At 34.0% G+C, this 27,430-nt stretch overlaps 3 protein-coding genes across 4 annotated transcripts; 1 reads left to right on the forward strand and 2 right to left on the reverse strand.

Annotated features, from left to right (window-relative positions):
* Positions 1-378: 378 nt before the first annotated feature.
* LOC132038303 (UBP1-associated protein 2C-like) lies at positions 379-8,398 on the reverse strand. Its single transcript, XM_059428986.1, has 5 exons — positions 8,341-8,398; positions 3,294-3,319; positions 2,788-2,862; positions 1,759-1,867; positions 379-1,397 (listed from the first exon to the last, which is right to left on the reverse strand). The coding sequence occupies exons 1-5, from the start codon at positions 8,396-8,398 to the stop codon at positions 379-381; spliced, it is 1,287 nt and encodes a 428-aa protein (XP_059284969.1).
* On the forward strand, positions 8,201-10,678 carry LOC132037887 (ABC transporter G family member 10-like). The gene has a single exon (XM_059428525.1). It carries the CDS (start codon positions 8,632-8,634, stop codon positions 10,495-10,497), a length of 1,866 nt encoding a protein of 621 aa, XP_059284508.1. The 5' UTR covers positions 8,201-8,631; the 3' UTR covers positions 10,498-10,678.
* Positions 10,679-11,077: 399 nt separating this feature from the next.
* LOC132037888 (cold-responsive protein kinase 1-like) lies at positions 11,078-16,289 on the reverse strand. 2 transcript variants are annotated; one of them, XM_059428528.1, is made up of 7 exons: positions 16,271-16,289; positions 15,407-15,545; positions 14,829-14,944; positions 14,538-14,748; positions 14,199-14,436; positions 12,495-12,645; positions 11,078-11,710 (listed from the first exon to the last, which is right to left on the reverse strand). In XM_059428528.1, the coding sequence occupies exons 2-7, from the start codon at positions 15,477-15,479 to the stop codon at positions 11,342-11,344; spliced, it is 1,158 nt and encodes a 385-aa protein (XP_059284511.1). In that variant the 5' UTR covers positions 15,480-15,545; positions 16,271-16,289; the 3' UTR covers positions 11,078-11,341. The 2 variants fall into 2 exon arrangements, with proteins under 2 accessions (XP_059284511.1, XP_059284510.1); XM_059428527.1 differs by lacking the exon at positions 16,271-16,289 and adding an exon at positions 15,049-15,218 and having other exon boundaries at positions 15,407-16,240.
* Between the last annotated feature and the right edge of the window lie 11,141 nt (positions 16,290-27,430).

A 27,430-nucleotide genomic window follows, 5' to 3' on the forward strand; every position in this document is an offset into this window, starting at 1 on the left:
TTACTTATATTCAGGAGGATTTGTTTGATATGAGATACTATACTTGATTACAGTTAATTCATTTTGTGATTCTAGTTATAACCTGTCAATCAGAGTTTTCACTTAAGACGCTAATACTGGTATGATGAAAAAATTAATAATATGGAGTAACAAGATGCTACTTAAAAACTTTTAAGTCTTCATAATCAAGATTCTTCCCAGCTTTCATAAAGGAAACTACCTAGCTAGTACACTTAGTTAAATTAACCTACTTCCTTCATACCTAGTCAGCAAAATGTGAGAGCAAAATACAGAAAATATTAGCAATTAAAACTAGTCTGGCTTATAACAGAATGTTCCTCCTTGATAACTTCTTGATGGTGCCAAAGAGATGAACCATCAAAACCATAATGGCTTGCGCCTTGGAAAATCTGAGGACCAAAAACTGAAATCTGCATGGCCCATATTAGAACAAAGCCCAGAGCCCATGTGATTGAGGCCCATAACTGTTGGTGATAAGCCCCCATGAATGTTGCCATTAGAAACCAGCCCACAATCACATTTTTGTGCATACATTTGCCCATTGCCCTGACAAGGGACATACTGAGTACCAACTTGTGACACTTCTGGTCTCGAGCCATAACCATCGAACATTGATCTTTCATTCTTGTAACGGTCATAAAAACCGGTTCCATAATTGCATAAATTTGGAATGGTGCGCGGTTTTTTCTTTGTTCGCGGATTGGCCATTTCACAAGTCAAATATTGTCCATCAACACACTTACTAGGTTCATAAATTGCAGTTTTGGCACCTTCTAGTGTTTTGTACACGAAAATCGCGTAACCTTTTGATTTTCCTGTTTCCTTATCGAAACCAAATGGACCCTTTTCTATCACGCCATAAGACGAGAAGTACTCCAATAATTTACCAGGAAACATGTCACGTGGCACGTTGGACACATAAATTGTACGTAGAGACTCATTTTCTCCGTCTTTGGTTCTCGAATTAGCAACCTTTGTAACCGTCATTTTTCCATCGATCCTCTTGTATGGCTCTTTCAGTGCCATTATAGCGCTCCTTACATTCTTGAAAATCACAAAGCCGTACTCTTTGCTTATACCGGATTTATCTATAACCACGAAAGCTTCTTCTAGTTCTCCATAGGCAGAGAAAATTTGATGCAGAGTCTCGGATGTAGTATGTAACCCGAGACTCCCAACGAAGAGCTTTCGATGAATAGAACCCTCGCGGGACGTAGTTTTAGTCCCGGAAAGTACGTTTTCTAGTACCCCGGGAAGTAAAACAGATATGCCTTCTGCAATTTTGTTGAGTTGGTCATGAGAAAGAGACTGATTCATGTTTTGTATGCTCATTTCTTGATCATTTTTCTTGTTCAAATGAACATTTAGCCATAACTCTATTGCATTTAGGAAATACAAACATCTAAGCAAGAACATTCTTGAAAGATCTTTTAGTTTCGAAGTGAAAATAAATCCAAGATTTTGACTCATTTTTCAAAGTTAAAGGAAGTACTAATGAAGAGATACAGATGGTTTGCATATTATTCTCTCTGTTGCTTCTTATAAAGAGACGGACCAAAGGCAATGTAGTTAAAAACTTACCTTGTGTTTATACCGAGCCAATATATGCATGACATGTGTCTATACATAAAGCTTTAGTATTTAAACATGATTAATTAACATGTATTTTCACTTCATTAAATATTTAATATAGTAAATTTACACGGTTTGACGTAAACACGTACTAGTAAGATTTACCGGCTATGTGTGTGTCTGATGTTGCTGGGGTATTAAATGCCAATTGCAGGGCTCTTTCCATTTTAAAGAGATGTTCTGTTTCTGAGATTTTTAGAGCTATTCTGTATACCTGCAAGAACCAAATTTGGCAACAAAATTGAAAATATATAGCAGTAGGCTTAGGCAGTAAACGTTGCAGCTATTAACTAGAAAAGCAAACGCTTTGCATATAGTAATAGAAAAGCTAATGAATACTTGTCAGTTTATAGGGTTGATAAGCTGTGCATTGGCAAATAAGAAGATTATCAAGCTTAAGCATTCAAAGAGAAACTTAACTTTGATCAATCAAGAAAGCAACAACAGTTGCACCTCAATCTCAAGCAAGTTCGGGTCAAATATAAGAATCATCTCAAACCAATATTAGACAAAATAAGAAGGAAAAAAAAAAGTATTGTAAGTTCACTGTAGTTTTACTGCCATAAATCTTCGATATGATTAAAACATTCCGCCACATGAGCTTGAACATATCGTCGGTTCCAAATCTTAATAAAGGAGAAGGGTTGCAATAGACTGACAAGAAGTGAACCTGACCACTTTATGACGAATCGTCACAAGACATATCAAGCACTAGTGAATGTAAATCTCCGACAGGACTAGAGAACCCCGGATGTATGAGCTTGCTCACATAGCTAGTTCTGAGCCTGGAAAAAGGAGACGGGTTGCGATAGGCCGACAACGATTGTAAACTAGTCAATTTATGATGATTCGCATAATATATTGTTTTTGGATTTCATCGCATGGTTTCGATGTTCATACTTTTGAGTAATCCAAATTCACCCTTATGCTGTTATCCATAGCAAGCTATATTAACTACAAATGTCACTTTAATATATTATATTTGTTCTTTTCAATCAAAAATCAAAATCAGATGTCTCCATCAAATTTAGGGATCTCTTTTTGATATACTAACTTTTGCTCTTTCCAATGTAGAGGTTTGCCATGGGGTGTTTTCAAGTATTTATGGACTAACAGAAGGGCCATTTTACTTGCCTTTGCTGGCATCTTCAGTAGCTCAATGTAGTTCCTGCTCTTCATTAGCTTTGATGCAAATATCAGAAAAAGATTCTACAACATCAATGACAAAAATTAATTCATAAGACGTTGTAAAATGCGTGTAGTGGTCTTTTGTTTCCTTGCAATTTGTTGGAAGTGAACAAAGAGGGTGATTTACAAGAATGATTTTGGAGGTGAGTGGTTTTGAATCTTTGACCTCTCTTGCCTCATGAATAAAAGTTCAAGGTCAATTTTTGACTTTTGACATTCGAGGTTTGCCCATTAAAAATTCAAAACCACCCATTTTCGAGGTCATTGAGTTAATTTCCTGGAGCCAAGGCGATTTTCTAAGGAAGGACTCAATCTGCAAAAAGCTCATCATCAATTTTTTTTTTTTACTCTCTTTTATTTTACATATGACGGTATTTTGGAGTAAATTAAACTAAGTCCTAGATTTTGATTCATTATCAACTTCGAAGTGTCAAAAGTTAAAAGGGACTAACAATTACTGCTTTCTTATTCTGCATACCTGCAAGAAACAAATTTGGTAACAAAATTGAAAACTTACAGCAATAGGTCGTAGGCCTAGGCAGTCAACATAACAGCACTAAAAGCAAACGCTTTGCATAATATAGAAAAGCAAATGAGAAATGATCAGTTTATGGTGTTTGCTAATTAAGCTACGCATTGTCAAAGTCCTAATAAGATTATTCATAGTTTTAACATTCCAAGGGGAGCTTAACTTTTGATCAAGCATTAGTTGATAGTATATTACATCTCTAGAGCTTTATATTGTTTTTTGGATTTCATCACATGATTTTGATTTTCGTATTTTCGTGTTGTTTCACGTTTCGCATTAGTGGTAACGCATAATGAGGTAAATTGACTTAAGCCGAATTATAGTTCGGATTTAGAATTTAGACGTTGTGAATTATGAACTTAGAATTTAGACGTTGTGAATTATGAACTTAAGAGGGTGTTTCTAAAATATATAGTGTGTTTGGTATGAAGAATGTTTTCTAATTTTCCTATATTTGGTTAGTCAAAATATCTTGAAAAATATTTTCTCTAGAAAAACAAGTTTCTTGAAAATGAGAAAAATGACTTCTTTAATCGAATTAGGAAAAACAAGTTCCACAAGTAATATTGCAAGTTCATTATCTCCTCCCCACCCACCCAACAAATGAAAGCCCTATGCCTCGACCTTCCCACACCCCCGAACCCCTACTCCCCACGCTACCCCACCAACTAACCACCCCTACACCCCCCAATATCCCCATCACTTAACCAACCCCTCCTACCCCACCCCTATAACCATCTACCCCACCCCCTACCCCTATCATCACCTGCCCCCAACCCCTACCTCCCACCTCCCTACCACCCCCGCACCCCTATCTCTCTACTTTGCAAAACTAGGCACTTTGTGAAAGTAGTAACTTTCAAAAATAGTAACTTTACAAAAGTAATCACTTTACAAAGGTAGCCGATTTTTAAAAATATTACTTGTGAATACTTTTCAAAAATAGTCATTTTGCAAAAGTAGTCACTTAAAAAATAGTCACTTTTAGAAAATAGCCACTTTGTGAAAGTAGATACTTTTTAAAAATATTCACTTTTTGAAAGTAGCCAATTTTCATAAATAGTAATTTTGTGAATAGTTGCTTTCAAAAGTAACCATTTTTTAAAATAGCCTATTTGTGAAAGTATTTAAGTAACTATTTTTGCAATGTTCCCTTTCTAAGATAGTGACCACTTTTTTGAAAAAAATGCTATTTTTGAAAATTTACATTTTTGGTCATTTTGCAAGAAATACTTTTTTGCAAAAAATAAACACTTTTATGTCACTTTTCAAAAAATGGCCAATTTACGAAAATAGTCATTTTTGTGTCACTTTTAAAACATGGCTAGTTTACAAACATAGCCACTTTTTTGGGTTGCTTTCAAAGTGCAAAGTAGTAATTTTTTTGGTTATCTTAGAAAAACGCCACTTGCAAAGGTATGTAGATATTTGGTTATTTTATAAAAATAGGCACTTTGTGAAAGTAGCATCTTTTTCAAAATGTGGGTTGAGGGTAGTAGGGAAGGTTGGAATGTGTGTGTGTGGGGGGGGGGGGGGTAGGAGGTGAGAGGCAGAGGCGAATTCAGGATTTAAATTTTATGGGTTCAATCTTAAGATTTTTAGCATTGAAATCCATTATATTTTTAAAGTTAGGGGTTCATACCTACTATTTATTGCAATTTTAATAATTTTGTACACATAAATTTAGGCTCCGCGTCGAAAGTTTGGAGTTCAATTGAACCCCCACCTTGTAGGCTAGATACGCCGCTGGTGAGAGATAGTGAGTTGGAGGTGCGTGTGGTTACGGGGTTGGAATTGATATTTCCGTCAAACCAAACACTAGAAAATATTTTCCACATCCAACCAAACACAAAAAAATAAGTAGAAAAATCACTTGTTTTCCAAGAAATCATTTTCCATCATCCCAAACAGGCAAACACACCCATAGTATCTAATGTAATTCAATTGACACTTAGAATATGTATAAAGTTTGCTTCTGCTTCTTCGGATTGTATCAGAACTATCGAACCCTATTTGGATCCACAACTAAACCGAGCATGTTACTAGTAAATCATCAAACATCCTATGTTTGCACCAATAGTAAGGAAAAGGGTCAAAAATATTCTTGACATTTGTGATTGTCCCTGTATTTGTACGAAGGGTCAAAAATATTCTTTAACATTAGTGATTTGTCTCTGTATTTGTTTTTCGTTAATTTATCGGTTCAATCTCCCTAACGCTATCTTTTGTTTCAAATATACCCCTGAAAGATTAAAAAGGTCCAAATATGCCCCTTGCACTAATAGAAGTCACGTAGGGGTATATTTTGACCTTTAAAATTATTCAGGGATAGATTTGAACCTTTTTAATTTCTCAAGTGTATGCTTGAAATAATTGTATTTGCTGTTAAATATGTAAGATTTATCATCAACAAAAAAAGCGCATATTATATGTACTGTATATGCCAATTGACAACAATCTCGTCTCATTTTTTTTTTTTTTTTCGCTTTTACCTTGTTCAAAAGAGTTCTCATATAAAAAATGGTCAAGATAGATTTGAACCTTTTTAATTTCTCAAGTGTATGCTTGAAATAATTGTATTTGCTGTTAAATATGTAAGATTTATCATCAACAAAAAAAGCGCATATTATATGTACGTATATGCCAATTGACAACAATCTCGTCATTTTTTTTTTTTTTTCGACCTTGTTCAAAAGAGTTCTCATATAAAAAATGGTCAAGATATTGCAATTCAGATTCGAATTAAGTAGTTTTGACGTTAGTTGAGTTACCGAGGGGTCATTGATTCGTCAAAGGTTACTTGAGCAGAAATTAGTTGAATCAAGATGAGCTAAACAATCGGTCATAACTAAATCCGTCCAATTTTTATAGTCTTTTATTTTTATTTTTATTATGACTATATATAACATATCAAACAAAAATAACTTAAAAAAATATTCTGACAAAGTTTCTTATAGTTCCATCTAAGTTAATAAATAGGTATGTCCTGTTATATGGACTAACCACATTTTTGTGAAGAGATATTATCTCACAAGACTCTCATTGGTGTGGATAATCTTTTTCCTTTCTTGTGCTTTTAAATCTTAACATAGACGGTATAAAGGAAAAGTTTGTCATATTTCACTCTTCTTCACAAGCTATCAAAAATATCATCCTTTTGCCTTTTGAGGAATTGATAACCATAAGTTTTGGAGTTTAAAAAATAAAGCAACAGGTGAGCCTAGATTAGTTTACTACTATTTATCCACTGATATTTTGTCAATGGTAACTATTGGAAAGATTATTGAACGCTACAAGTCCAAAAATATGACTTTTTTCTATCAAATATCTGTATTACTTTGTTTCTTACAAATTCAACACAAGTACAACATCTTTATCTAACAATTGTTTATTCTAGGGGTTAGTGAGGTGGGAAGAACCATCAAATCTCATGTTTGAATTTAAGCAGAATAAGAAAATACTAGATATATTATTTCCATTTGTAGAGAGGGGCATATGATTTGAAGATTAATTTATGGATTTCTACCGTGACCTAGAATTAATATCATGTTGGATTCATGTACCCTCTAGATCCACCCCTCTCTATGTGTCTAAATCTTGATAAGCAGAGTTCTCGATATCTATATTGATGGAAAATAGCAATTATCTAATCAAATAGTCGAGTTGTGCTTAAGCTGACCGCGATACCATCCATTATAAAAACAATAATAATAAAGATTGTTTGGTAGAGGGCTGCCTAGCTTGGGCACGTTGTTTGGTTGGGAGTTTATAATAATAAAGATTGTTTGGTAGAGGGCTGCCTAGCTTGGGCACGTTACTGCTTTGCTTGGAACAAGCTTGGGAGTTGGTTTTGATTTTAATATTCTGTTTTACTGTTTATTATATGCTAATTGCGGTAGCGTGTGGAAAACCGTAGACCTAATTTAGGAAATGCATTCTTATTCTTTTTTTTTATTTTCTTCTTCTCTCTAACAAATGTCACAAGATATTTACAAACAAATTTAATATTCAGACCAACAACTAACCACTATTGAACTAAATTACTTTAAATCACTAACGTAAAACCGGACTCATAACAGCTAAATATTCATTTAAGGTATACCTAGATAATGTTATACCTATTTTAATATTTTGGATCTGCCTTCGGCTTGTGTATTCTTAAATATTGATAGTTGAAGAGACAAAGTATAATGATACAGCTTGAATTGATTAATCCTGGGTGAAAATTAATCCGCACCCATTATTTACATCAAATTGTACTAATTTATCATTATTAAGTCGTAAGATATTGTGAGAATGGGTTATTAACTAATTATGATTTAGTGATGAGCTATACATACTGAGTTGAATTTTGGATCACAAAAAAAAATGTTCCGAGTTGAATTTTGGGTGCATCACAAAAAAAAAAAAAAAAAAAAAAAGTATTAAGTGGGAATTGATCCCTAGTAAATAACTTAACATTCAATCAAGTCATAATTTAGCCTTTCTTGAATATGGGTGTCAGTAGGAAATATTATATCAATTTTAGAAATACAACAATAACAACATATCCAGTATAATCTGACAAGTGGGGGCTGAGGAGGGTAAGATGGATGCAGACCTTACCTCTACCTTTTATCAAATACATAGTTTTAGGGAGAGATCATGCGTTTATGTGCCCCATATTTTGCCTATAATTCGCCCCTGTATGAATGCACGTGTCATGTATTCATTATGTTAGTATAAACACAGGATACAAGTAAGTTTTTACTGCCGGGATGATACCCATAGCAGAAAAAATTCCTTTAAAATTAAAAGAATAATTTAGGGAGAACTTACTAAGATTTAAAAACTCCTGGACAATTGTGCAAATGGAATGTGTCAAAAAGAAAAGGAAAAAAAATAGAATGGAGACAAGTAGAAACAATAGAGCTGGCAGGTAGAGAAGAAAGAAGAGTGAAAGAGGCTGCATGGTCAACAATACAGTTTACCTGCAAGAGTAATCACAAAGAAGAAACCTCTCTTTTCTCCTTTATGCTTCAAACACATTTCTAACTTTGCAAGCTTCAACTCTACCAAATTCTTCCATACTTCTAATAACCAACAACAACAAGAAGTTTTTGGGCAAAGAAAGAAGTTCAAGAAAGCTTCTTTTTAACAAAACTTTATTTTCTCCCCATACAAATATTTCACAAGGGACTATTATGGTTGGTGTGTTAGCTCATCTTCTCACCTCCCTCTCTAGATTTTGATTCTCTACCCTCTTTCCATCTCATTCTACTATGGAACTTCCAGTAACGACACCGGATTCCGGTGGCCAGAAGAAAGGTTCATATACCATAGAAACCAGAAATCTTTCCTATGCACTCCCTAGTTTGTATGACGAATTCAGTTGGATGTTTTGCTGCAAGAATCCTAAGAGACCTCAGAAGTTCATCATAAAGGATGTGAATTGTGAAGCAAGGCCAGGACAGATTACAGCTATTGCTGGTCCTAGTGGGGCTGGAAAAACAACACTGTTAGAGATTCTTGCAGGGAAAATATCACCAACAAAAGTCACTGGACATGTACTAGTTAATGGTCATGCTGTGAATGCCAAATGTTTTAGGAGATTATCCGGTTATGTCACACAAGAAGATGCCCTGTTTCCTCTGCTCACAGTTGAAGAAACACTCATGTATAGTGCTCTACTGAGGCTACAAAGTGGGAAAAAAGAGGTTGCAAATAGAGTTGAAGTGTTGATCAAGGAGCTTGGTTTGGAAAATGTTGCTGGTGCTAGAGTTGGGGGAGGATCAAACAGGGGAATTTCGGGTGGCGAAAGGCGTAGGGTGTCGATTGGAGTTGAATTAGTTCATGATCCTGCTGTGATTCTCATTGATGAGCCAACATCTGGGCTGGATTCAGCATCAGCACTTCATGTTATATCACTCCTTCAAGTGATGGTGGCTCATCAAAGCAAGACAATTGTATTGACTATCCACCAACCTGGTTTTCGTATTCTTGAACTGTTTGATCGACTTGTTTTGCTTTCAAATGGGTGTGTTCTTCACAATGGTTCGTTGAAGTATCTAGAAGACAGGATCAAGTTTTCCGGTCTCCAAATTCCACCCCACATCAATGTTCTTGAATTTGCCATTGATGTCACAGGCAGCATTGTCATTCAATCTTCTGAAACTCCCAATATCCATTTCCATCTCAAGGATCATGGCGAAAAGAAGGGAAGTCTAAGGAAAGATGATGAGGGATATACAATTTCCAGCCACAATGACAACACGTTAGAGACGTGTCCTTCCTATTCAAATTCTCATATTGAGGAGACTTTAATACTAGGAGGAAGATTTTGCAAGAACATATTCAGAACCAAGCAACTTTTTGCAACAAGAATAATACAAGCATTGGTAGCAGGCTTTATATTGGGGTCAATATTCATGAATGTTGATAACAATCTAGGGCAGGTTGCTTTACAAACCAGACTAGGATTCTTCGCGTTCAGTTTAACGTTCTTGCTCTCCTCCATGACAGAAGGCTTACCTATTTTCTTGCAAGAGAGAGCAATCTTTATGAGAGAGACTTCAAGAGGAGCATATAGAGTATCCTCTTATGTTGTGGCAAACACATTTGTCTTCCTTCCTTTCCTCTTAATGGTTGGCCTTCTCTACACTATCCCGGTTTACTGGCTCGTTGGTCTGAGGCGAAACATGGATGGGTTCTTCTACTTTGCCATGGTGGTTTGGATGGTTGTCTTAATGTCAAATTCTTTCACTGCATGTTTCAGCGCGCTTGTCCCAAACTTCATCATGGGAACATCTATTATTGCTGGGTTGATGGGGTCTTTCTTCCTGTTTTCAGGCTATTTCCTTTCAAAAGAGAAGATACCTAGTTACTGGATCTTCATGCATTACTTAAGTCTGTTTAAGTACCCGTTCGAGTGCTTCTTGATAAATGAGTATGGGGGCAAGGGAGGGAAAAGATGTTTAGAAAGTGAAGGAGGAGAATGCAAGTTGTTCGCGATTGACTTCTTGAGACAGCAAGACGTTAAAGAATCATTGAAATGGAGCAACTTAGCTGTGATGCTGTGTTTCATCTTGGGTTACAGAGTCCTCTGTTATCTAATATTATGGTGCAGATGTTACAGAACCAGAAACTAGGTTTCATTCTTTTGTCTTTTTACGGTTTTCTTTTGCTTCTTATTCTGATTATTAAATTGATTGGGCAAGTGAATGTAGTATTGTAGTTACACTGGATAAGATGGATTAGTCATTCATAAATTTTTCATGTTCAGAGATCATATGAAATAAAAGTTTCCCACCCCATGTTATAATTCGGTAAGGATTATATCTCAGGTAAATTTGGTCTAGGAGCAACCTACAGCATCACCAGACTCATTTCTTTGTCATTCACTGTCCATGTGATGCCAGTGGCGTAGCTACGAAGGGTGGTCAATTGAACACCCTTTCTCGTAAAATATACTGTATATATAGAAAATAATAATGCTTATATAGATCAAAAATTACTATTTATAGACATAGTATATTAAATCTTGAGCACCCTTAGTGAAATTCCTAGCTTCGTCACTGCATGTCCTCAATGTCCTTCAGGCCATAGGGAGAGTAGGGTGTACATCTAGTGACCATGTAAATACTATGGCAAGATAAATGATGTGCAGGGAGAAATTTTTCAAGCCATTTGCAGCGTATTTGTTCCCAATACTGTAAATTCCACAGAAGCTTTTGCTTACAAATCATTACATTTCCAAGAAAAATGTCTCATGGTACAATTGCGACATGTACTTAAATAGAAAAGTCTCAATGAATCGTCGACTACCTAATCTAATTATACAAATTCCAGGTCATATTTACAGCTTAGAATATAAATGAAGTGAAAAAAACTCCTAATTCCACACGCTACAAAGCAAAATCCTACCAAGAAATAAAGTCAATAAGATAAAAGGATGATAGACAAGGACATGTATTTTACCGTGCTGTGTTTAGCTCAGCTATCTCGGTCATCTATTGTTGTGAAAGTCATAGTTCCATGTGTCATTGTTGTGTCCATAGATGGAGAGGAATCAACTTGTTTCCCTGAGCCACCAGATACCGAGCCTGATGATGTATTCTTCTGATTCCTGAGACTCTGCAGATCTGATAACATTCCTGGCTCAGATATCTCTTCGTCATCCACTTCCATCTCACCAGTCAGAAATTTCACCGCAGTGGACATCGATGGTCGGCTCTTGGGGAGGACTTGGGTGCATAAGAGACACACCTTCAAGAATCTGCAAGCCTCATCAACATCGAAGTCGTCTCCCAACAATGCATCTACCAATTGAATGAGCTCCCCCTTCTTGTACAGTCTCCATGCCTGCATATCAAGTTAACATATGTTGTTGAAATTTGCTTCAGTTACTGCTACATTTTTTTAGCATAATAAGTTGCTTAGTTTTATAGGATGAATATACTTTTAAATTTTAAATTTCTTTTAGATTTTTTTAGTTTGTTGAAATATTTTAGTTTTTTTGAATTTTGGTTATGGAGATTTTCTGCGGATTATGTTTTCAAGTGGCTATTTAAAGCCCTGTGTGTAGTATTGAGAGACATTTTCAATCAATACTTTCAATCTCTATGCTGCACCATCTTTTAAAAACCCAACATAGGTAATACAAATCTTCATAGATCTAATCTCTATTTGAGTTGGGGATGGCGATCATATTCATTTTCAATGGTTGGATAAATGTTTGCTCCATCAAATGTCAAAATTGCTATTTTGTAATTGTTTTGTTTTTAAGCAAGATTGTGATTTCAACATAATATTGATTTCAACATAATATTGATAAGACTGCCTGAGAAAAACAATATACGAACAATGGATTAGATGGGCTTCGCCGCTTCGGACTACATAAGCTGCTTCCACCATGTTACTTGCCATTTTAAAAGGTTAGGTTTGAATAGTGTTACCGGCAGGAGCACAAAAAAAGAATTTCTTACCATGCAAAGAGAATGCCAGGATGATACTTTTTAAAGCAAAGACCAACTAATTTAACAACCAATGCTGATCTTGTTTAGAAATAATTATGTTCTTCTTAGATATTTTCAGTATGCAGGTCGGGATCCAACAGAAACAGAATAATTGAAAAGCAACTGCGTACCCGTTCAAGAAGATATTGTTCCTCAATAGGTAACCGCTTGTTTGTGTTGCATCTTCCACTAACGATTTCCAAAAGGAGAATCCCAAAACTGTATATATCTGCTTTCCGTGTCAACTGCCCTCTAATGGCATATTCAGGGGCCAAATAACCTCTACAAATAAATAAGCAGTTTAGAATTTATACACAATGATAAACAAGTAAATAATGATTTGCTGTCTCCAGTTTTAGCTGAATGTATTATAAGACCATCAATAGCCTTTCTACATTTTCTTTTACAACATTGCTAGATCAGGATCACAAAGGAGAATATATAGAGCTGGAGATGCAAGCATGTAAATGTGAACTGAAGAAGTAGGTATATAAAAGAAAGAGCCAGTTATAAACTGGAAAAGAGCGAACTGGAAAAGAGCGAGAGCCTATTAATAGTCAACTACACCACCTGAATGTGAGTGGAAAAACTTAAAAGAGATCAAAGCATTGTGTCTCAAAAGGTAAAGGGAAAAACTATTCTACATTATTTTTCTTGCAATTTAAACTACTACCACCAAGTGTTGTGTCATTAACTCCTCACTACTACTAAATTAGACCACCAAGTTGCATTTTGTTGACAAAATATCGTGACTTGACATATAAAAAAAAAAAAAAAAAAAAAAAAAAAGCAAAGTGATTGTTACATAATTTAAACATCTGTCAATTTGTCTGTACTCCAAATTTACTTTTCATGGATTGCAGCAGAACTCTTTGGCAGAGATTTGTTCAAATTTCGAGATAGAGCATTCCTTTCTTTAGGAAGAACAAGTGATATGAAGAAGGAGAAGATGCTTTGGCATTACAAAATTAAATTAAACATCCAATTAAAAATGTGAAGAACCAAGTTGATAATAAATACAATATTTTATTGATATTATGACTCATTATATTCCCAGCTCCATAATCAGTATATTATTTATCCATGCACCAATTGATCCGAAGACCTTCTGAAAATAAGCCTTCTTTACAAAAGAAGAGAAGAACAAAATCTATCCTGATATACCTCAGAGGATTACTTAGCACTCTCACATCAAGCTCAAATCGAATACACCACCCAACTCCATGCATTGCACATTCCTAGAGTAACTTAGCATCTTGAATTCAAACAGCTAATAAATTTGAAGATAATGAAGTCATTCACAGTAGCGGAACTATCCCTGAACTAACACAAACACTAAACAGCCTCACCGGCAATCCTTGAAAAGGAGCAGTGCAAAACTTAAATGTAACTGAACTCATTGCTCTGTTACAAGAATAATGGCCAAGGAAAATTATAAAGGCCAAGATAGGGGAAAAAAGATTATGAGATGAGCAACATGGTTGACATCTCCAAGATCAAGACTAGAACTAGGAAATGCAGAAAGAAGTTAATTGTCAAGTTCAAGTGCCAACTGAAAAATCCACCTCCAATAATTTAGACTAGAGAAATAGTATTCCTAGACACGGAAGCCTCATCCGTCAGATATAAAGCCAAAATGGGAGCTCTATGAATAGGAAAAAGATGATACCAACGAGTCAGCATCTTGTTCTTTGGATATTCTTACCTCAGAAAATTCCTGATCGAGTGATCGTTTCTGAATGGCTTACTCATTTTCATTCATAAAACCAACGTAGAAATTACCAAGAGAAATTTGTCTAAGAAAATATAACAAGCATAAGAATATGTAAACTTACAGAGTTCCTGCCACACGAGTGCTAACATGGGTCATATCAGCTGGAATAAGCTTAGCAAGACCAAAATCTGAAATTTTTGGGGTCAGGTCTCTGTCGAGAAGGATGTTACTTGCTTTAATGTCTCTATGAACTATATAAGGCTGGACTTCTTCGTGGAGGAATGCAAGTCCTCGTGCAATACCAATGCATATTTTAGTCCGTGTTTTCCAGCCAAACTGGAGACTACTATGGGCACCACCTGTGAGCAAGCAAATTTTAGTATCCATGCCACAAGTACAAACCAACGAGAAGGAAAAAAGAAAAGTTAAAGAATAACCATGACAAAGGACTTGAACTCACCAAGCAGAGTTTGGGAAAGACTATTATTTTCCAGGTAGTTATACACCAATATTCTATGATCCCCTTCCGCACAACAGCCGTACAACTTCACCAGGTTTTCATGTTCTATACTTGAGATCACCTTTATTTCTGTCAAAAACTCCCTTACACCTTGTTTCGATTCAATAGAAAGTACCTTAATAGCAGCCATTTTTCCATCTTTTAGCCTCCCCTAACAACAGAATAAAAAGTTAGCTTATTAATTGAATGTTATTGCAAAATAGAAATATCGTTTTGTAGAATATAAAATACCTTGTATACAGAACCGAACCCTCCTTTCCCTATTTTGTTTACAGGGCAAAAATCTTCGGTTGCATCGCGCAATTCCTTGTAGCTGTACACCCTTGCATTCTCAATTGTTGAAATTTCTGCAACAATATTAAATCTAGTGAGGAATCTTAACATGTCTTGAATGATCCAATAACTAGAATCATTTTTTATGACGCTAGTGTCTAGGCCAGCTTACAGAGACCTCGATATTTACACCGGGTACTTGCTACCTCCCACCAACATAGGTACCGGGCAACTCTGCCAAGTGCCAACCAAGGCTTAGGCCGATGAGAAGAAATCGCCAAGTGTTTTGTGGCCTCCATTGGGATTTGAAACTGAGACCCCGTGGTTCTCCTCCCATTTCATTGACCACTAGACCACAAACAACTTAAATCATCATTGACAGATCATGTATGGAAAAGGCAATGCCTGTCTATGCTTACGAAGAGCAAAGAATCCTAATTGTAACAACTTGCTCAAGTATGCTATACTGCTATAGAAGCTAGCAACAGTTACAAGAATGACAAGTGAGAGTTGAGAAAAAAAATTGAAAATTCAACCTTCATCAATTTCTGCTATCTGGTTGTGAGGGGGAGATGCTCTCCCTCTTAGGCAGAGACCAAAACAAGTCATCACACCAGTGTTTCTGTTTCAATGGAAAGAATGATCAACGCAGAAAAAAGAACTTAGCCGCCAAGCCTGTGACATAACAAAACAACATGTTAACACTTCATTACCAAAATTTAGTTCCCTTTAACAATGGTAAAGATATGGAAAATAATGGAGAAAACTTACATCTTTCACCTACGAATTGAACAAGAAATAATACATTAATTTCCTCCATCAAACCCAAAAACAAAGATTTTCAAACAAGCATAATTTTGAACCAGCTGCTCGGTAACTATATTTCATCATTACTAATAATATATCTAAGATCATATAGACTTGAAGAAGAATAAAAAAGGAGAGATAAACAGAAATTCTAGACACCCATTACCAAAAGGCAACAAAGTACAGAAAAAAATTACAGCTATAACAATCTAAAGGTTTACATAAAAAATTAAAGGAAGAACTTAAAAGTGTGTACTGTATAATTGCCTAATTGGTATGGATTATATCATTATATGTATCACTAAGAAGATGGACTATACAGTTTCCAAAAATAGAAATGACCCTTTTACAACAATTAATAACAATGACTTAAAATCAGCTCAGCAGATCAATTAATTGAGAAGAAACAGATAAAAAAAACTACCCTTCACAGTACTTTTAATCAAGAACCACTGCTTTTAGCTCTAACCATACAATTAAAAAAAAAAAAAAAAAAAAAAAAGGATCATTTTTTTACAGATAAAATAAACTTATGTACTCCAAATCCACTGACTTTCAAGTTTTTTAGATCCACCTAGAGAGAAAATACTAACCTGATTGATCAATCAAAAAGCTTCAAGATTACTTAAAAGAGCTAAATTTAGCTTATTAAAATTAGTGAAAATTACAGGGAAAAGGGTATAAAGATGAAAAATTAGCAAACCTGAATTATTATTATGTGTTGGAAGTAGTAGCAAGAAGAAAAGAGAGAAAAGTCTTTGTTTGACAAATGATGAGTTTGGTTGGTTTTTGACCATTAAAAAGAGTTGCAGGCCACTGTTGTTATGTTTGCACGTCATTAGAATCTTACTATAAAAATTCACTCTGCGCGTCTTTTTTACTATATACGTGGAAAATACGGTATGTTTGACACGGAGGAAAACGCTTTTTGAGAAAATATTTTTTTAATTTTTTCAATTGATTGGTTAAAATTATTTAAAATGTACTCCCTCCCTCGGTACACTTTTACTTATTTAATATTATAAAAATAAATTTTCACTTTTACTTATCACTTTTAACATATTAAGACAAGATAATTTCTTTTTTTCTATTTTACCCATAGTATTAAATACTCACTTCAAATCATTTTCCAAATCCAATAAAAATATGCACCAATTAATATGGGTACATTGATAAATTATGCATTTCATTTATTATTTCTTAAAAAGCATGTAAAAGTAAAAGTTTAATGATAGAAAATGTGAAACAGATAAAGTAGTTCTTAAATATCATAACAAAGACTTTCTTGGTGGGAGTATGAAAAATATTATTTTAGTACTAGTCTTATATATCCCTCCATTTCATAATAAGTGGTATTTTAAAAAAATTTTGTTTATAATAATTATGTTTTAAATTTCAAGAAAAAATTAATCTTATTCTTTCAAACTTAATAATCTTATTCTTTCAAACTTACCCTTATTTATAAACAAGAATCATTAAATAGTTTTTCTTTTTCTAGGCATTAATTAAGTGTAAATTAGTAAAAACACTCATAATTTTTTAGGAGTAAGTAATTTCTTAACGAGTGTGCATAAGCTTCAAAAACGAACTTATTATGAAATAGAGGGAGTAAGTAATATTTCACCTGAATTATCTCCTCCCCGCATTCATCTCACCTGTTGACCACCCGCCCCCGCCACCCACGATATATACCCCACCTCCTCTAATCTTTGTCCAAACTCTATATAAATATTATTTGGAAAATAATTTTTGTACTTATTAAATATTTAAAAAATTAAAATTTTACTTATTTAAACAAAATTATAAAATTATTTCCCTGGTATCAACATACTCTAAAAAGTCAAAAAAGTATTATATTGGAAGATGAGTTCTCAACATAATTTTATCTCTCTTCGTTAAACTGTAACGGGATACGTAATTTTGAATGTGAATTTAGACACAATTTCTTAATTGTTTGCCTAAATAATTTTACATAATTCATGGATTAAATAAGATGTATTACAAATTATAATAATTTATAATTTAAAATATTTAAATAATTATATTGAGAAAAAAATATTTGATTCTTCAAACTTAATAATATATCAAGGAAAATAGGACAAACTTCGGAACACTTTGGATGAAAAACCTGCTTTTAACCATTCTGGCTGGTAAATAACATTTTAGCTTTTTTAATATGAGAATCTTCGTATCCTATAAGTCTATCACCTAATTTCTTCTTTTTTTCCCCAGCTAATATTACCCTTCAACAAATACTTCAATAATCAATATTAATACTAAGCCACTTGGTCAATATATATGGGCGTTTTTAGAAAACCGCGGAAAGATAAGGTTGGCCCGATAGGATGTACATGACAAAAGTATATACTATCTACTCTATGGGACAAAAGAAAACATCAAATGCCAATACAGTGACAATTTATCTCCAATAAAAAGAAATTATCTACTTCATTATTGATACATCAGAAATTTCACAATAAAAATATATATTGACATCTCCCCTCTAATGACCAGTGTTCAGGTTTTAAGGAAAAAAAATTACTGAGTACTATTATTAAGTACTGAAATTGTCGATCTTTAGATCACACGACTGCCACAATATTAGTATGCAAAACATTTTAAGGATGTTAAATGAGTGAATTGGACTGAATTTAAATTAATCAACATGGATTGAGTTTATAAATGAGCGGAGTACTTGAATTGACATGAATTGATCTAGGATTATGTTGGAAAAAAAACCTTATTTTAGACTTTCTATAAGTCCAACACATAACTTTTTTTCTTTTCAACTAATCTTCAACATATAATTTAGTATTAAGCCACTTATTTAGTTGGCGGTCAAGTTTTTATATAAGAAAAGAATACAACGGAAGATAAGGTTGGCTGCACAACTGCACATGCCAACTTTATTATCATAGAGAACAATAATAATGAAGTTGCTAAAATCTAACATCAATTCTAAGAGAACAATAATAAAGTCACTAAAATCTACTTTATTCATGTTACACCAGAAAGATAACACAAAACAAATTTTACCGACATTTCCCATCTAAAGTCTAATCTAAAGGAAAATTTTACTATTAAGTACTGAGATTGTCCTTTAGAATCACATCACTGCCACTTTCCTTTCAGTCATACAGTTGGTGCTTATAATTTTTTTACTTTTTTAATTTTTTTTCTTTTTTTTTTTCTTTCTCGAAGTGGGATTGATACGTGCTTGGGATTTCTAATTAAATTAAATTCATTTGAAAGTCTCGTATTGGGGCGGGCAAAAGAGATTTCTCTAACAAAGACGATTTGCTACTTTGAAACCGAATCCGATAATCCTCCAGTATTTTACCTTGGTTAGGAATAATTAAATGAGTATTTAGCGTCACACAACCATAGTTGGTGCTTATAACTTTACATACGCTCCTGCAACATGATGTATTCGGACAACACAATATAATACACAAAACACCAAACTCGTATTGTTGTACGTATATCTTCTTACCATACAAAAAATCAGAATTTGGTGACATTAAACAAATTTATCTCGTAAAGTTTCATGAATTACAGTACAAGATTGTTGAATTATAATGCCAGATAGTAGAAACATTAATTTGTATCAAAGACTCAAAGTCAATACAGAATTAGTGGCTAGAATTTAACCTCTGTTGATGAGGTTCAAATGGAGAGTTTTCCATTATTGAGAATATAATTAGACAATTGTGCAAACGTAAAATGGCAAAATGCATTTTCCCATCCTTGACGTATCTTTCAAGATTAAAGAAAGGATAAGTAAGAAATAAGTGAATTTAGTGTTATATGTAGGTCATGCTTGAATAAATACATTAATAAAAACTCATCTGTTCTTGTACTTTTTCCTAATCGAGCGTTGACTTTACTTCTTTTTCCTACTCGAACGTTGACTTTACTTCAATTCCCACCTTACAAGTAGTTGAATCAATTCTTTAGCTTCAATAATCCACATGATAGAACAAACATGGTGTGAACCTATTAAATTCAACATGGTACAAGAACAAGTTGAATTATTCTATGAACTCAAATCAGCTGGAACAATTCTCAAGCTAGCTATTGAAGGCTGGGATTTGCATAATTATATTTGGTAGGAAGCGTTTTACCCCCAAAAGTGGAACTTTCTGATATGAATCTGGGTCCGAGAATCTCGCTTAACAGAAGGAGAAGAGCAAGATTCATTAAACTTATAAAGAAAGAACAACTGGTGTAAATTCATTTAATGATTCCAAAGGAAGAGTATAAAAGCCCAGTGTGCAAAATAATTAATTGAAGTTATTTTCTAATTATAGAAATTATCAGCACATGGACGCCGACTAAATCGACTAACTATCTGCTTAAGTAACTCCCATGGGAGATTCACTTATTATTAATGGTGCTGTAATGTGTCTTAAATTATTTTTGTATAACTGAAAAATCAGAATATACTCATGGGGGATTCAGCTTATTATTAATGGTGCAAGTGTAATCACTTTCTTAGTCTTAAATTATGTTTGTATAACTGAAAAATCAGAATATACGTAGACTAAAGAGAAGCTATAAAGAGAAGTATAGTGGTACTCCAGCTTGGCTATACACGTTGCCTGCAGCCACAAACTCTCTCATTTCTTACTTCGATGAATTTCAGCTTCTTCTACAGATACACTCGATTCTGGATATTATACCATTATCAATAACAACAGAGTCAAGCCATTTGACAAAAGATTGCCTAGCATTGTATTTCAATGTGCAGGTGGCAAAATTAACCCACGAAAATATCACTCATCCAACCGAGACCCGCCTAATACAGCTTATCTAAAAATTGGATCGATATGTAGCCTGGATCAATCCATGAGAAATCTTATCAAAATATTTTCAAGAAGGCATTCTTTTTATTTTATATGTTATATATAGCCATAATAAAGAAAAAAAAATTATTAGGTACTTAAAAAGTTATAGAAAAATAAAAATAAAAACTTAGTAAGAATTGCGCGAATAGGGTTACGGCCCGCTTTTTAACTCAACCCCTTTCAGCTCCAATAATTTTTGGGCCGGTCATTGACCCCGTTTATTAATTCAACAAATTTAGCCCGTTCAAATTCAGCCCAACCCGAACTCACTCATTTGACACCCCTACAAACAAGGTTTCATTTCCGTACTAAAGGAGACTCCGGGTGAATAAATTTACAGTCATCAGAAATTAATTAGGTAACTATAACTGGGGCCAAGTTGAAGTCAATAACATTGCGGTAGGTAGGCCATGAAACTACAAAGAAATTCAATAACTGGCATAAGTATTGCATTCTTGAAGACTTGAATAATCTAAAAGATGGTAGGACAAAGGCAGATGCTTATAAAAGAATCAAGACCCTTTTAGTCATCAAGAATTAAAAACGTTATCAGCATTAATTTTTTTGCACCTATTTGTCAACATATTTAAAAGATGCATATCTTTCAAGTCATTAACGAATAGTTCCGTATTTCAATTAAGACAATTCCATACAACATGTAGCTTGATCCTGTTGAAACGAAAAACATTATACGACCCAAGTGATAATAGCTTCTATTATTGTTTCCTAAGTTCTATGCCACAGAAATGGTTTCATAGTCCTTTACAAATTTATTTTTAGTTTTATGATTTTTTACAAGAGATTTTCATTTTTTACACATAAGGGATCTAAAAAAAGTCATTTTCTTCTATTCAAATTGTAAGAGAACAGAGATTTCATTTTCTCTACAGAAATGGGTTTTCAAGTCGGTCGAAGCGAGAGCAAGGAAAGGGGTCTAAGAGAGCAAATTCGGAGCCAAATTTACTGCCAAATTAAAGCTTGGACATGAATTGTTTATTCGATGTACTTTTTTTGCATATTGATGGCAGACTTCACGACAACTACAACTTTCAAGCTCATCCAACTTTTGGGAGGGAAGAGCAAATGCGACTTAGAATTTCATTCATAGCTTGGCCAACACCCACTTATTTCATACTCCATATTTTAAGTGCATACTGAAGGCAAAGTTTATTATACTACGAGTTTACAACTGTGGGTGTCTATATGATGCTAAAGCAGGCAGACACAGGCAAAAAGTTATATTTAGAAAACCATCTTATTTGCTAGCTCTAGTGTTTCCTTGCGACCAATAAACTTATCTGCGATGACCAGCGCAAACTCCCTGGTAGCAAGAAAATGATGCATGTCAACACAACTAACATAGCCAGACTAACATATCAGAAATAAAGCAGTCAAATGCATAAATAGTGTAATGCAAGCATGCCATGCTGCAAGACTTAATTGCAACAATGAAGCAGTCAAATGCATAAATAGTGTAATCCAAGCATGTTATGCTGCAAGACTTGTAACAATGAGGCCCTATCACTTTCAATAATGTAATGCTGTTACTTTTAAACCAATCAGATGAACCGGTATAACCAAGCTCAACAAGGCTAGCTAAGGCCAATGAAGGCCCTTTGAAGTGTGGATTTTTTATCCTGATAACCAATGTAATGTACAAATTACAGTACTTGAGGTAATATTCACTTGCTTTTTAATAGTCCGCTGAGTTAGTAACTGAGGGGACTTGAGGGGGTTAAAATAGGTTGACTTAGTAACAGGCCAGACTTGAACGGATCATATTTCTATGAACTAATTTTACCACCTAACTCTCAGCTCTTCTTACCATTCAAAAATGGAATTTGGTGACGTCAAAGCAAATTTATCCCTTAAAATTTCATGAATTTCAAGATTGTTATAATATAATGTCAGGGAATGCAGACCCAATAGAAACATTTGTCTCAAAGTAAATAGTACTACTCCCTCCGCCGTCTCAATTAATTTGTCATTTTTTTTTGTTTTATACGCCCCTTTAAAAAATTAATTAGGAGGGGTATTTGACCTACTTTACCCTTATTTATGTCTAAGTTATAATCTCTCTTCATTAAATATTTACTCTATTTATGTGTCATCTCCATTAATGACATAATGGAGAAAAAGTAATTGCTTATGTCTTGAACTTCTAAAACGACAAATGATTTGACACAACTATTTTTAGTAATCACGACAAATAATTTGAGACGAAGGGAGTATAGAATAGTACCGGTCGTCATGCTACTTCCATTCCAAATTAGTGGCTAGAATTTAACCACTATTGATGAGGTCGAAATGGAGATTATGTTTCCCTTATTGAAAACATAATTAGACAACTCTGCAGACGTAAAATGACAAAATGCATTTTCCATCCTTAACGCATCTTCAAGATTAAAGAAACGATGAGTAAGTCATAAGCGAACTCAGTGTTATATTTATGGACATACTTGATTAATTAATACATTCACACTCTCATCTGTTCTCCTAACTATTTTCTAATTCATCGTTGACTTCAACTTCAATATTACCCACCATACATGTAGTTGAATCGGTTTTTTGGCTTCAATAATCCAGCATATTAAATTGAACATTGTACGAGAAAAAGTTGAATTATTCCATGAACTCAAATCAGCTAGAAGAATTCTCAATCTAGCTATAACAGGCTTCTCGAGAAGCAGCAGTAAAGTAACCCTCCATCATTAATAAAAAAAAATTCAGTGAATTGAGTCGCAGTAATTGGTAGGAGTTATTTAACACCTGAAGTGCGACTTTCCGACGTGAATCTGGATCGGAGAATCTTGCTCAGCAAAAACAGAAGAGGAGAGAATAACAAAGTAACTTGCATAATTTTCATTTATACAAGCCTTGTATGCAAATCATAATTCTGAGTAATCTTCTAATGGAAACTATTAGCAATGGACATTAAGTTGCTTAAGTAACTCCCTCGTGTAGATATATATTTGTCAGGTTGCCGACCTAAACTACTAGTGGTTATATTACCACTTAATATAAGAGGGAATCTCTTGCTTTTGTCGTCCTCACAAGCTTTGGGTGGGGCCTTCTTGGTGAAATTCCAAACTTATCCCAAAGCTTACCTTTTTATTTATCTCCCATGCTTATTGATCTTATCTTAAAAGGATAACTTTGGCTGTCAAGATTTGTACAACAAGCTATGTAAATAGTACCTTGTACTTGATCTTATTTTCTATATCTCTATTAGCTTTTTAAATAAACACGTGAATTAGACTATGTTTGTCTGGTTTTTATTTGGCATAGAGTTTAAGAAATTAAATAAGACTTTTTAATCTTGTGGTTGTTAGCTAAACATATGAAAAATGTAACAAATGCCATTTAATTTTATGGTCTTAAACATATCATGTGGAAAGTTAAAATTAAAGAGTTACTAAAAAAGAAAAAATGCATTCTTTTTTAAACAGACTAAAAAGGAAAGTAAGACAAACATGTACTTCTTCCTATGTCCTTTTCATCAAAAACAAGGGTTGACTTGTTCGCGTAAAATGTTCTAACTTCTAATTGCCGATTTTTCTATTTTCATTAGGGAAGCTATTTTCTTCATTTTTAAGAAAATTATTTACTACAAAAAATATTTATCAAAAATTTTGACCAGTCAATAATGGAAAAGTTGAGAAAAAAAATTTGCCGTACCGAACTCACCCTCTATTTGTTTTAAAACCTCTAAAGTTTTGCTTCTTAAGTGAATATTGAATCTTGTGTTCCTTTGTATTTGCTAAGTCTTCTTCCACACTTCCTTCCTCATAAATAATTTGTTCTTTATAAATTATTCAATTATGCGAGTGAAAAACTTTAATAATTATAAAGACTTACCAACAAATATAAAGAAATGGATCAGGGGCCTAACTCAACCCCAAAAGCTAGCTTATGAGAGGAGGATTGCCCAAGTCCATATAAGGAGACCACCCATCTCATTAACCACCGATGAGGGATATTTTTCATTCTTTAACACCCCACCTCACGCCCAGACTGGACATCCAGTGCGTGGGCAATTTAATTTGGGGGCCCACATCGGGTGAGATGGGTCCTGCTCTGATATCATGTAAAGAAATGAATCATGGGCCTAACTCAACCCCAAAAGCCAGCTTATGAGGGGAGGATAGCCCAAGTCCATATAAGGAGGCAATTTGCAGGATTGCCTTCGCTGGGGGTGGTCTTTAATTTTTGCCCCTCAAATCAGTGGTCTTTAATTTTTGCCCTTCGCTAAAAGCCTCAAAAAAAGAGAAAAAAATTATTTTGGGAATTCGAACCATTGCCTAATTTCGGTAAAAGTTCAAACCCCCAACTTATGAATTAAAAAAAAAAAAAATACGCGATTTTTTTAAGTTGGGATTCGCGGGGCATAAGTTTAAAGACCACCCCAAAAGGTAATCAATAATGATACATATGCCTAAGAGATTAAACAAAAAAAGAAAAAAATCCAACTAAAAATTCATTTATGTCTTTGGAATTTTGGCTCATTTATGCCATCGAACTATGGAAATGGCTAATTTTGGGTAAAAATGTTCATTTAAATCCCCAATATTTTGACTCATTTATGCCTTGCAAATCCCAACCATGCCATTTTTTATTAACGCTTTTATAATACCATATATGACATCCCAACTTATGCCTTTAATTAAACCACCATTTTTTTTTAATTAAAAATCCGACTCATACACCTTACCCACCCACAACCATAATCTAGTTGGAGGCCACGTGTCATATCTCGTATTATATTAGCGAATAAAAATGGCGTGATGAGTCATTTTTATTAATTAAAGATGATAAATGAGTCAAACTATTGAGGACAAAAAATATTTCCTAAGTTCACCACCACCCCAAAAGAAGGGTAATCCGCGCAAAAAAATGAATAATGATACATGCTAAGAGATTAAACTAATTATGCAATAGAAAACTATAATATAAGTTATATTTTTTAGAAAATAAACTTAATATGCTTGTAGCATGAGTTTGGAAAGACGGGCCTCATGTAACTAGTTAGTTTAGTAGATATTATAACAAGACTTCATAAGAATATATCTCGCGACGACCTTTATGACAATCAAAATATTTTATTACTTCGATGAATTTCAGCTCCTTCTGCAAATAAACACGATTCAGGATGTTATATCATGCTCAACCCCAACAGAGTTTTATTTACATGGGATACGCCGATAATAATTGGCAGTGGACATCATGAGATAGCCAAGACCGTGCTTAAACCTTTTGACACAAGATTGCCTAGTATTTACCTTTGCAAAAGGTTTCATCATTTTTGGTAATAAAGGACACTTCAAGTGTTTACAGTCATCAGAAATTAATTAGTTGACTATAAATGGGGCCAAGTTAGGGTCAATCACAGTTAGGTAGATAGGCCATGAATGATGAAACTACAAAGAAATTCATTAACTGGCACAAGTTTTTGAATTTTGAAGACTTTGAATAATCTATGGACTTTTCCTCCACTTAAAAGGTGGTCGGACAAAAGGCAGATGTTTATAAAAGAATCAAGACCTTTTAGTCAACACAAATTAAAAACAATCGATGGAGAAGACAATAACCGAGTGTAATCCACATCACAAGTGTCCATTTCAGAAATCATAGTCGCGGAAGAATTCTACAATGCACGTTATCACTTTTCAGCATTTAAAATTTGCACCTACTTCCTCCGTTCACTTTCACTTGTCCAGTTTTGACTTTTCACGTTGTTTAAGAAATAATAAATATAATGTGTATTTTACCATGATGCTCATATTAATTGGTATATAATGATATTGATTTTGAAAAAAGATTTGGAATGGGTAATTAATGTTAAAGGTAAAACAGGAAAAAAGAATTTATCTTATCTTGATATGTGAAAAATGACAAGTAAAATAAAAATCTATTTTAAGAATAGTGGACAAGTAAAAGTGAACAGAGGGAGTATTTGTCAAACATCATCAAAAGTTGTACATAAGCAAACAGTCCACACACAACATTTAGTTCATAGCCTGTTTGGACAAGCCTCCCAAAATCAGCTTATTTCAAAAAGTAATTTTTTACAAGTATGTTTGAAAAATAACGCTGAAATAATGAATTTCTGGCTTCTCAAAAACTTTGGCCAAACAGGCTATTAAAATATAATGCCACCCAAAGATATAATAGCATCTATTGTAATTGTTTCCCCAAGAGTTCTACATTAGAGATGCGGCCTTTCAAGTAAGACGAGGTGAAAGAATCGAAAAAGGGTCTAAGAAGAGCAAATTGGGATCCAAATTTATTGCCCCAAGAACAGTTTATTCGACTTAATTTTCCACAAGTATAGCTTGTTGAAAAAATAGGTATTATCTCGAAAAGATGGTATCTTAATTATGTAAAACAAAAGATTTGAGCCTTAATGGTAAAAACATGATTATTGCAAAACCGTTTTCTGGCAATTAACTTGGTCATTGACTAGCCATTATTGAGCATTATTTCTAATTAAACTACTAACGTTATTTTCAAACAAATTGAATGTCTTAAAAGTCTTGTTAATGAGAATTATTGTCTGCTTCTAACAGATCCTTATACTCTTTATGGCTTATATCTATATAAAGCTGGGACTCAGTCACGCTTACGTGGCAGCCTCACAGGCAAGTATTCTCATTTATCTTTTTCCTCAATTTTTTGGGATTTTCTCTATTTTAAATATTTAAGTTATATGCTTAAAAAACCAACAGTCACCTCATTTAAGAAAAGATGCATTTTCGGATGCCAATAGTGACTGTTCAATTTCCCTTAATATTACTACTTTTTCTTCTTAGCCATATTTTGTATTCCATGTGAGACAGTGTTCATCCAAAAAACACCTCCTTGGATTTGATTCCTTTCCTCATCTCCTTGCCACTCACAACTCTTCGT

The sequence above is a fragment of the Lycium ferocissimum genome, chromosome 11, assembly GCF_029784015.1.
Source record: "Lycium ferocissimum isolate CSIRO_LF1 chromosome 11, AGI_CSIRO_Lferr_CH_V1, whole genome shotgun sequence".
In the NCBI taxonomy this organism is placed as follows: domain Eukaryota; kingdom Viridiplantae; phylum Streptophyta; class Magnoliopsida; order Solanales; family Solanaceae; genus Lycium; species Lycium ferocissimum.